An 11453-nucleotide genomic window follows, 5' to 3' on the forward strand; every position below is an offset into this window, starting at 1 on the left:
GGGGGGGGGGGCGCCCCTCCCTCGCTCACACTCACATGGGCCCCAGGCGGAAGAAGAAGGAGGCGGTCTTGATGAAGGAGAAGCGGAGGTTTGAGTTCAGGAACTTGGTGGCCTTAATGTTGATGAGAATCGGGAAGCCGGGGATATAGCCGTTCCACCTGTAGGAAGGAGTGCAGGGCTGGGGCCGGGCACCTGGGTTCCCGGGCACAGGGAGGGAGGGTAGAGCCCAGGGGTCAGCCAGGGGAGGGGCCCCAGGGCAGCCTCGGGTCCTCACTCAGGCCGGTTGGGGTTTCTCCGGACCGGAGGGCGGTAACTGGGGATATGCACGTAGTTGGGCAGGCCTGGAACGAAGACCCTCCAGCTGCAAAGAGAAGGGAGTCGGTGGGCCCTGGTGACAGAAGGCCAAGCCATCACTGCCCCCTGGCCTCCCGCAGCCCCTGCTGCCGTCCGCTCACTGGTAGAAGTCCTGCTTGGCTCTGATCTCCTCCTGTCGGTGCTCCAAAAGGATCGGGAGCGTGTCCTCTGCTGCTGTCTTTCCTGTAGGGAGACCACAGAGGAGGCTCAAGGTCTGATCCCAGCCCTGCCTGCCCCTGACCTCTTCGAGGATCAGAATTCAGCTTCTAGATTGGCTCTGCGGGCCCACAGACAAGGATGAGGAAGGCTTACCCTGGGGGGGTGGGGCGTGTGTCTTCCCAAAAACTCAGAGAGAAGGATCAGAGACCACCCTCCTCCCCCTCGCTCTACCCCTGGAGTTGGGCTTGCTGCTGGAAGGGAGTCCCTCTTCTGGACCCACTAAGACATTAATGAAGGACAGTTACGTAGCCCTTACTAGGCACCAGGCACTGTCTAAACACTCTCCTATATGTATAAATAGATAGAGATAGAGATTTTATTGATTTATGTGAGAGAGAGCACACAGGGAGAGGGAGACGCAGACTCCCCGCTGAGCAGGGAGCTCGATGAGAGGCTCGATTCCAGGACCCTGAGATCATGACCTGAGCCGAAGGCAGACGCTTCACCGGCTGAGCCCCCAGGCGCCCCCACTCTGGATAGCGACACCATCCTGTCTCCACAATTCCAAAAGCCAGAAGACTCTAGAAATCAACTTTGTTTTTTTCACAAGTTAGGCACAAATTCCTTGGTCGGCCGAACGACGTGTGAATGAAATATGTAGATATAGATATATACATATATATTCTAAATGAAATCTGAATTTTTTTTTAAGATTTATTTATTTATTTATGAGCGAGAGTGTGTGCGTGGAGGGAGGAGCAGAGGGCTAGAGAGAATCTCAGACTCCCCGCTCAGCAGGGAGCCTGACCTGGGGCTCCATCCCAGGACCCTGAGATCATGACCTGAGCCGAAACCAAGAGTCGGACACTTAACCGACTGTGCCACCCAGGTGCCCCTGAAATCTGAATTTCAAGACAACCCGACCCCAAAAATTTCAGCTAAGGGACCATACCGTTGTGCTGGTTTTACAAGGAGAAAACAACCAATGTTAACACAGAAAGCATGAGCTGGGATTTGAACCGACACAGTCTGCTTCTGACCACTCACCCCCCAGCCACCAACCACCGCCAAGAGTTGTTAAGCCTTTTTACACTCCTTTTAGAGGCGATGTCCCTGGATTCTCGCACCAACCCTATAAAGTAGGCTCTGCTGTTAGCCCCATTGTACAGAGGAGAACACTGAGGCTTAGAATTCAGAAGTAGACCCAGACGTCCAGCTAGTAAGTGGTGGAGCTGAGATCCATGCCCAGGCCTGTCTCTGTCCAGCGTCCTGCCTGGCGGCCCCGGGCTCCCACATACCTATCACCGCAGGCCCATCACCTTCCCTTGAGGCCCCCTTCGCCACCTCTCCTTCTTCCACCTGCCTCAGCTCCCGCTGTGTTCCTGGTGAACAGTGCCCCCTGGTGTTGTGCAACCCCGGCGACCCAGCTAGGCTTCATCCCTTGGGTGGGGGCCGGACTCCTTCCAGGGCCCGGCAGGTGACGCAAGCCGCCTGGCCTGCTACTGCCCCACCCAGCGCCATTCCTGCACGGCGCCCGGCCTCGTCCTGCCCTTCCCCTGCTTCCCAGCTGCTCAGGCCTGTCCCTGTGGGAAGATGCTCTGCATCCCAGGGATGGTGGCGGGGAAGGACTCTCCCTTTGGCCTCCCCACCCTCTGCCCCTGCCTCTTTCCCCAGCTCAGGCTCTGTTTCCCTGCTCCCAGGAAATAAGAGGGGGAACAGGGTGGTCAGCTGCTGGACGGACAGATCTCCAACCCCCCTCTCCTCCTGTCCACCTTTAGGGAGGCTGACAGAGGCTGGGGGGGGGTGGAGGCAAGGGGACAATAGAGGGCAAGCCTGCACTCCCCATGTAGCAGCCAAGCCCACCAGACAAGGGCTGTGGCAGGGGTGGGCACGAGGAGCTGAGACTCCCAGTCTCTCTTACAGGGGAGCAACCACGTGACTGGGAAACTAGCCGGCAGCCTTGACCAGGCACTAGGGAACCCCCGGTCAATCTACGATGACCAGGCCCTCCTACTGGGCTGTGATGGAGCCTAACTGGGTGAAGGGGGCCTTTGGGAGCAGCAGTGAGTCCTGTTCGAGAAGTAAGGGGTCCCGTCGGGGTAGCACGGAGGCCTTCGGAGAAATAGAACATCCCATCCGTCTGAAAGCTGCCCCGTCGGAGACCCCATTGGCGCTTCCGATAAGGCAGCTTGGGGAACTGCCGGGCTCACAGGGCTTCTTAACAGAACAGGCAGCAGTGGGGATGGTGGGGCGTCCTGTCGGAGCGACAAGACATCCAGCCGTGTCCCTGGGAGTCAGGGGCAGGACTGCAGGGGAGCTAGTGGACAGCATGCTTGCCTTCAGACAAGACCCAGGATCCTGAGATCCTGAGAGTGGCCCCAAGCCGCCGCCTTCTGTGTCCCCGCAGGGCGCAGCCCTGAGCGGGGCCCTGCAGCACCATGCCTGAGGCGCTGTGTGCGGGTGGCAGGCGGTCCCAGGAGTCCCTGCGGAGACGGGCCCAGTACCCGACAGCCGGGTGGGAGCCTGGCGGCAGGGGTGGGGTGCTGAGGGCTTGCCTGTAGCCTCCCTGAGGGCCAGGGTCTCGTAGCCGTCCATCCACTGGTAGGCGGGGAAGTGGTAGATGCGGCCATCGGGTGCACAGATCTGCACGTAGTTGCAGTACCAGGAGTTCTTGGGGAGGAAGGAGTAGCGCTCCTTGTGCAGGCGGATGATGACGAGCTCCCCCAGGTCCTGCGGGCACCGGACGGTGTACTCGTCCACCTGGGCAGGCGCGGGGCTGGGTGAGTGGCAGGACTCCCACCGACTGGCCCTCAGCCAGGCCGTGCTCCTCCCTGGGCTGGGGTGACCCCATCACGGGGCTCTCCTCCCCCACTCCCACGGGGCTGTCACCTGCTGGGCCCATCGACCCAGGGCTGCAGCACTCTCTACCTCCATTCCCGGCCACCCTCCCCAGGTCCCATCCTCCCACCCCGTCCTGGGCCCCCTGAGGCTGCGGGAGCCATGCACCCCTCCAGGGGCTGGGCTACGCAGAGGTCCAAGTGGGGGCCAGACCTCCTGCCATCTTAGAGTGGGCAGAGGCGGTCCAGCCAGCCCCCTCGTCTCCTACTTCTCAGTGAAGACATGGAGATACAGAAATGGCCATGTAGACAGAGGGACCTACTAAGATGGCATAGCAGCAGGTGGCTGGACCGGACTCAGAATTGGGGCTGAGGGACCAGCGGGTGCCTTCCCTCATGGAGCAGGCAGGGCCCGCTGGACAGGCTGGTCCGATGCCATTTCCAATCACAGATAATCCAATGTGCTTTTAAGCCAGTTATGAAGCAACCTAACTTAGGAAGAGTGAGGATGGGAGGGAGAGGGATGAGGGAGAGGCCGTGGGGAGGGATGAGGGAGGGGGAGAGGAAATGGGCAGGAATGAGGGAGAGGGAGAGGCTGAAAGATGAGGGATGTGGGTGAGTGATGAGAGACAGAGAGGGGAGGTGAGGAAGGGCAGGGAAAGATGAGAAATGAGCACAAAGGGGTGAGAGGGGACAGGGCAGGGATGAGGCAGGATGGCCCAGAGAGCAGGGACCACGGGGAGCCAGGTCTGGGGGGAGGGCATCCAAAGCCATCCTGGGAGCCCACAGCTTTCAGAGCTCCGCCGGAGTGCCCATCTCTCCCTGCCCGCTGTCTCCCTCCCCTGCAGACCCCCATCCCTCCTCGTGCTCCCGGACACACACACTCACGCACAGCACTCACACTCACTGTCACACACCACACTCACATACAGCACTCTCACACTCCACACACACTCGCACACGTGCACCTACTCACCGCCCCAGTTGCAAAGTCTCTCCCAAAATGGTTCAGCAGCTGCTTATGGCTCTGTCCTTGGGTCCCCACAATGGTCAGCGAGATGGAGTCCATCGTTCCCGACAAGAGGTCAGTACCCGTGGCCACCTTGACTTTGTAGGCGGCCATGGCTGCTCTTCAGGAGGCAGGAGGGGGGCTCAGGTCCAGGCAGCGTGGGGGGGCCGCACTGGGGCCCCGGCCAGGCAGGGGAAGCAGACACAGGGAGACGGGGACGGGGCCAGCCTCCCGAGAGACAGAGGTGAGGCAGGGACGTCTGGCCCAGGGGCAGCCCGGAGCCTGGAGAGGCTGCTGCCCTCGGCGGGCAGGCCGGAGCCGGGCGGGCTGGGGCGGGGCGACGTCGGGCGGGGAGCCGCGTCCCGGCCACGGGCCTCCAGTAGCCGGCAGGGAGGAACGGCAGACAGGGCGCTGGGCTGGCTTCTGACAGGGCGGCTGGGACATGCCTTGGATGAAGGAGGCTTCAGGGTGGGGGAGCCAGTCCAGCCTGAGTCCGGGCCCCAGGGAAGTGGGGGGACAGGGCTGGGCGGGGCCCCCAGATCATTATCAGCCTAATAAGCGCCTTCCTTCTGCCCGCCCCGAGCAGATCCAGGGGCAGCGGGTCACCTCCCCCCCAGTGGGTGGGGGCCAGCGGACGGGACACAGCACAAACTCTCTGTCCGGCTGGCCCATCCTCCTGCCCCAGGGCCCAGAGCCCTTGAGAGGACGAGTAGTGGACGCCGAGACTGAGCTCGGGATGCGAGGGCTCCAAGAGGCTCCAGGGAGAGGGAATCAGGGAGGGAGAGAGGGTGTCTGTCCCCTCCTGCAAGGCCAGGATCAGCTGAGCTGAGGGACAGGGGTCCATGCAAGACGAGACGACAATTGCGGTGAAACTGGGGGCACGAGAAATAAGCGAAGGGATGGACATGCACTTTGTGGTAAAACCCTAACAGAATTCTACCCAAGAATTTTTAAAAAGAATAAAAGAAAAAAAAAGCCCCAACCACGATGTGGACGATGTGGACGAATCTTGCACAGATGGTACTGAATGAAAGAAGCCAGACGGAAAACAGTACGTGCTTTATCATTCCACCCATTCGAAGTTCGAGAACAGACAACACTAGCAGTGCTTACATGTCAGAGAAGCCGGTAGCTCCGCGATGAGGGCTGAGAGCGCCTGCGAGGGGGGAGCCGCGTGGGGAGCTAGAACCTTCTGTATCTTGGTCTGGGTGATACAGAGGAACTTGATGCATTTTACTAGCTGATATCCCCCCATTTTATAAAGTACTCGTCCTCACCCCACCCCCTGAAAAAACAATGAAGCTCTAGGAAGAGGGTTGGCATCAAGGTTGGGTTCCAGTACAGCTGGGTTTGTCCGGAACCAAACCATCCGTTCCTTCCTGCCTTCATCCCTTCAGGAGATGTTCGTGGAGCACAGCTGTTTCAGGCTCTGTTCTAGGCACCGCGGATGCGGAGAAGAAACGAAATCCTCACAGAGCTTCCTGAAGGTGGGAGAGAAGGAAACAACCGTTCTGTGTGGTAGCGTTTGGATATTACGTGCTCTGCAGAAAATCTGGAGTGGGAAGGGAGTTGGGACTAGGGGCTCGTTTCCAGCAGAATCACAGAAGTGGGAGCCACGAGGACTGGCTGGGACCAGGGCCCCAGGATAAAGCTGACTTCACGAAGGTGTCGGGATCGCGGGTAGATTAGGGGAGAGGGTTAGAGTTCGAGTCTCAGGGACCCACTCGGCTCAAACTTGCCCTCTTTGCTTCTGCTCCCAGGGGCAGCTCCTGCCAACTAGGAAGTGCCGGCTCAGGCTCCCTCTGAGGTGTCACCCTTCTGTCACCATTGAGGGAAGGTCACACAATGCCCGGGGCCAAGTTAGGGCCAAAGAGGGCTGGGATTCTGAGATGAAGAATCCAGTAGGTTCTGGATTGGGTGAGGAATGGGATGAGGTTGTGGTTCAGGCTGAGCTTAGGGATAGGGCTGTGGTCAGAGGTAGGGAGTGAAATGACCTTTCGAAGACCCAAAGTGCTCCTGCCACCCTCACCCCATCCAACCCCAGCTCAGGCCTGGCAGTGGCTCCTTCTGACCCTCTGGATAGTGACGTCATCCATTCACGTAGGTCCCACGGCCTGTCTCCTAGGCCTCATCCCAAAGCAAATCACCACCCTTCCTCCTGGAGCTTATCTTCTAGTAGAGGAAACAGACAATACAGCCTACAAATGAAGTAAATAAAATATTATGTTAGTGATCAACTACTGAAGAGAATCAGGGAAGGAAATTATAAAGCATAAGGGAGCAAACTTTAGATAGAGAGGGGTCAGGGAAGTGCCCATTGACAGGGGGACTTTTGAATAAAGGCATGAAGGAAGTGAGGTCAATCCCCTTCCAACCACAGGACCTTTGCACATGTTGTCCCACTCTACCTCTAGGACCTGGTTAAGTTTCCTCCTCCTTCTGATCTTAACTTGATAAGGGCTTCATCAAGGAAGGCCAAATCTCACTATTAATGGCTCTCACGGCCCTGCAGCTGACATCTCTGATGCCCATCTTCCCTGCTAGATTCGACTGTCCATCATTTGGCTGGGTTTTCTCCCCATCTCCCAGCACAGTATCTGGCACATGGGAGACCCTTGAAACATGATTCTTTTTTTTTTTAAGATTTTATTTATGTATATATTTGAGAGGGAGAGAGCACAAGCAGAGGGAAAGGGAGAAGCAGGCTCCCTGCTGAGCAGGGAGCCCGATGTGGGACTCGATCCCAGGACCCCAGGACCCCTGAGCCAAAGGCAGATGCCTAACCAACTGAGCCACCCAGGCATCCCGTTGAAACATGATTCTTAATGGATGGGTGGGCTGGTGTGATGAGGACGAGGCGAGGCGAGTGCTGGGAAGGGCATCAGGGATGGGGCTGGATTAGGGGAGCCGTCGGAGAGGAGAGCTAGATTGGGGAAGCACGAGGCTGGGGGGGCGGCGGGATGGTGTCGATGTGGGGGAGAGGAATGGGTTAAGGGGATGGGGGCAGGATGGGGGAGAAGGCTCGAGGTAGTCATGCCTGTGTATGACTGTGGGTGACTGGCAGGGCTGTCTCATCTGCGTGGCCCAGTGCTGCCCTGGGCTGAGGACAGGAGCTGTCAGGCAGGTCAGGCCTGCCCTCCTGGGCTCTGCTCAGCCACCCAGATGACTCTTGGGGGATGCTAGGAGCCGGATGGTGCAAATTTGCATCACACGATGCAAATTCCATGCAAAGTCTCCCAGCCTCCTACCTTGTAGCCACTCCCCTTTCCTGGAGACTGTGCCCCCAGGGGGCTGCTAATCTCGGTGCAGAGCTGGGTGGGATGGCTTGGGGATTGAGGCTCAGGAATTTGGGAAGTGGCATTTTCAGGCCCCTCTGGGACACAGAGTCCTGGGCAGTGGAGGTGACAGACCCTTCCTGAACCTTCTAATCAGGTGGTAAAATCACATAGTTGGGGGTGTGGGGAGGAGGCAGGGGCCTGCAAGGTCAAGCAAAGGGGGAATCTAGGGGAGCAGGGCAGGGAACTGATGGTGTAGAAGTGTTTGGGTGTCACCCCAAATGGTGGGGATCTACCTCCATCCCCCAAAAGCTGCCTCCTCAGATCAAAACCCACAATCAATAGGTCTCTTTTCAGCCAATCCGTTTGTCCCCCCAAAAAGCAGGAGTGGTGGCTCTGGGTTTGATCAGGGCAAGAGTCTGGAGTGGGAATTAGGTCCCTGAAGGACACAGATGGAGACGAGGACCACGGGGATGTGAACGTGGCTGGGGACATGGATGGGACTAGGCACGAGAATGAAGATGGGGCGCTCCCCACTTGCGGGCCAAACGTGGATGCGTGCCTCTGGGTAGGTGCTCACTGGGCTGAAAAACTGGTTCTCCTGGACCAGGGGTGGACCAGAGAGCAGGGGAGGTCCCTGGGAAGGATGCGAGCTCGCTGGGTTAGCTCGCAATGGCCACCCACACAGGAAGCTGAGTCCTCGCTGCTGGGGCACCCCCTGCTTGCCCCACCCCAAGCCCTGCAAGGCGGAGAGCAACCCCTGGGGCCCCACCCACCCCCAGGACACAGAAAAAAAAATCAAATGGGGTCACTCTCCTGCTTAAAACTCGCCAGACCTTAACACGGTGTTGCCCTTAGAATCAAATCCAAGGACGCCCTGTGCACATCAAGACTGTGCGTGACCATCTTCCATCCACCCCTCGGTCACCTTATCCCAGCAACTCTGGCCCCCTCTCTGTTCCTCGAACACATGGTCTGTAACACTTGCTCCCCGCCAGCCACCCCTGCGCCTCCCCACCACGTTGTTGCAAGTGGTTTGTTCTGATCCCTGTCTCGACTGGCTGGCAACTCCTCCACGTGGCCTTCCCTGACCACCAGACCTCACGTCACCCCACCCCCAGTCCTGCTAATACACCGCCCTGTTGCATCTCCCAGCCCCACCCGCAGCCTCTGAAAGGATTTATTTGTTCATGTGCTTGCTGTCTGTCTCCCCGTAAGCCGGTGGTAGTAGGAATGGTGCTGGGGAAGCTCACAGCTACTTCCCCAGCAGCGAACAGTGTCTAGGGACACGGGAGCCTTGAGGCAAGCAGATCCTAGAATGTCAACGCTAGAAGGGACTTTCCAGGTCTTGTCCCTCCCATTTATCTGACACATGGGGGCCACTGAGGCTGAAGCACTTGCTCAACGCCAGCTGGGAAGAGGCTGATGCACTTCCCGCTCTACCAGTCACCTTCCAGACCAAAAAGGGGTCCAGAGTGCGGGCTGGAGGAAGCCCCCTATGGGACAGGGGTCCAGAGTGCGGGCTGGAGGAAGCCCCCTATGGGACAGGGCCCGAGCGCCTTCCCCACATCCTGTCCCCGGAGCAGAATCCTATGTGCGGCCGGGTGTGTCTCCCCAGTAAATCTCCCTCCAAGCTGGCTGATTGCAGTGATCCACCCCCATCCCTCCCTCTCCGGCTTGGGGGCATTTTTAGCATGGGCATGCCTTCTAATGCTAACTTCGGTGGCAGCCAAGGAGTGTCTGGCTTCCTGAAGGGACAGGCTGCGTGCGTGCGTGCGTGCGTGCGTGCGCGCATGCGCGCGTGTTCTATATCCTGGTCCTGCTGTTCTAAGTCAAAGCGCAGGTGCAAGGGGCCCGACCGTCCAGCCTCTGCCACAGTCCTGGCCACACACAGGTGCCTCTGGCTAGTTCTTAGTCCTTTGATTTTGTTGTTGTTTTTTTTTTTTTTTAAGGTTTTATTTATTTATTTGAAAGGGGAGGGGCAGAGGAAGAGGGAGAAGTAGGCTCCCCGCTGAGCAGGGAGCCGCACACAGGGCTTGATCTCAGGACCCTGGAATCATGACCCCAGCTGAAGGCAGACGCTTCACCGACTGAGCCACTCAGGCACCCCGGATCTCTATCTCTAGGGCCTTCGGGGCTGCAAAGGGGAACATCAGATTCCCCAGATTACTATCAGCGTCTGTAATCCTGCAACAACAACCTATCCCAAAATCTCAGTGGTGGGATTCCACGAAAGTGTATTTCTGGCTCAGCTCCTGGTCCAGCCCAGGTCAGCACGGGGCTCTGTCCTGGACCCTTCGAGATGGGAGCTGATGGCTGTGCCGTCTCCACGTGGGCTTCTAGAACAGCAGAGGCAGAGAGATGGCAACTCTGGAGGGGCTCGCGCAGTGACTAAGTGCCCCAGCCTGGAGAGGACCCGTATCCCGCATCCCTTCTGCATGGAGCTGGTTGGCCAGAGCTCGTCATGCTTCCACCCATCCACCAGGGGCCCGGAGACTGAGTCTTCCCTGAATTCAGAAGAGTAACCAGATCCCAGGGGCAGCACTAATAACTCCCACACCCAGAAGCTGGATTCTCAGGGTTTGCAAAGCACCTGCTTTTTTCCTATCAGCCCCTTGAGTCGGGATATTCCTTCACCTTCTGATGGGTGACACACTCTGGAGGTGAAGGCAGGAAGGTGGGGCCTGGCTAGGTGGTGGGTTGAGCTGGGAGGCTCCCTGTCTACTGAGCGATGATGCAGGGACTCGCTGCTGCTCCCTCCTTCTCCCACCCGCACACACACATCAAACCAAAAATGAAATGGGAGCCCAATATGTTGGATTTTATTGAATTCATTGGGCTCAAAGACAGGAAAACAGAAGGGAGGGGACAGGGCAAGGGCTGGGGAGGGTCCCCACACACACCCAATCTCCCTGAGGACTGCAGTGAGAGGTCCAGGGAAGCTGGGGTGTAGACCCAGGCCACACATCTCGCCCATTTTCCAGGCTCTTCCAGCCTGGGAAGTTAGTTAGACTGGTTGGTCCTAGGTTTGGAGGAAAGCAGAAACAAAGCGATAAGGTAAGAGGAAGAGTTTGGGGGTGAGGGGGAGGATGAGGAAGGGGAGCTCAGAGTCCCTGTGGGGTTCCCGAGGGGAGGAGGTAGATTTTCATAGGAGAGGAAAGTAAGAGGCTGCCCCAAGTAGAGCAAGGGGTGACGGGGTTCCTTTCTCTTGAAGGACCTGCTGTGCGTTCGACGTTAGGCAGCGGCTTCGCACCCTGGACACTGCTGTGCGGGCCCCTCACCGCTCAGGGCCCACCCGCAGGAGGCTAGAGCCACCCTGGGTGGGAAAGTCCCCAGGTGCAGAGAAGGCTCCAGCTGAGTGGGAACGGACAGGGCCCTGACAAGCTGGCCCTCCTCGTGGCCATGTGTCCTCGCACCCGAGCCTTCCTTCCAGGGCGGTAGGAGGAGGAGGTCAAATGGAGACGCTGTTCTCGATGAGCGGAGGGTCCAGGTAGGCGTAGGGCAGCTCCAGACCCTGGTTCCGCTCCCGGATCTCCCGCGAAATCTGGGCCAGGCGGTTCTGGAAGGCAGCAATGCTCCGCCGAGGGGCCTCCTCCGTGAAGTGCTCGTCCGGGTAGGTGCCTAGGGGCCGCTGGGAGAAAACCGGGTGGCAGTGTTGGGGATGGGACGAAGAATGGGGAAGGACCACGTTTGCCAACACATCGTCAGGGTAGCTCCAAGGGCCTGACCCAGCCGCAGCTGCTGCAGACGTGACCCCTCCAAACCCCACTCCCCACTCCAGGGAGCCTGCACAGAGCAGCCCCCCCCCCCCCCCCCCCC

The 11453-nt window shown here is 58.7% G+C and overlaps 2 protein-coding genes across 3 annotated transcripts in view; both read right to left on the bottom strand.

The window, feature by feature from the left end:
* Positions 1-4473, bottom strand: part of ALOX12B (arachidonate 12-lipoxygenase, 12R type) — a 10493-nt gene extending 6020 nt beyond the window's left edge. Inside the window, exons 1-5 of the mRNA XM_040628220.1 lie at positions 4327-4473; positions 3069-3273; positions 456-537; positions 275-361; positions 36-158 (exon numbers count right to left, since the gene is read on the bottom strand). Coding sequence (XP_040484154.1) covers positions 36-158; positions 275-361; positions 456-537; positions 3069-3273; positions 4327-4473 — 644 coding nt within the window. The remainder of the gene's footprint in view (positions 1-35; positions 159-274; positions 362-455; positions 538-3068; positions 3274-4326) is intronic.
* A 5816-nt stretch (positions 4474-10289) lies between these two features.
* The window catches only part of ALOXE3 (arachidonate lipoxygenase 3), a 19451-nt gene continuing 18287 nt past the window's right edge, over positions 10290-11453 (bottom strand). For both annotated transcript variants that reach the window (XM_040628222.1, XM_040628221.1), the window contains exon 15: positions 10290-11265. In XM_040628222.1, coding sequence (XP_040484156.1) covers positions 11086-11265 — 180 coding nt within the window. In that variant the 3' untranslated portion in view covers positions 10290-11085. The remainder of the gene's footprint in view (positions 11266-11453) is intronic.

The sequence above is a fragment of the Ursus maritimus genome, unplaced genomic scaffold (assembly GCF_017311325.1).
Source record: "Ursus maritimus isolate PB19 unplaced genomic scaffold, ASM1731132v1 scaffold_14, whole genome shotgun sequence".
In the NCBI taxonomy this organism is placed as follows: Eukaryota; Metazoa; Chordata; class Mammalia; order Carnivora; family Ursidae; genus Ursus; species Ursus maritimus.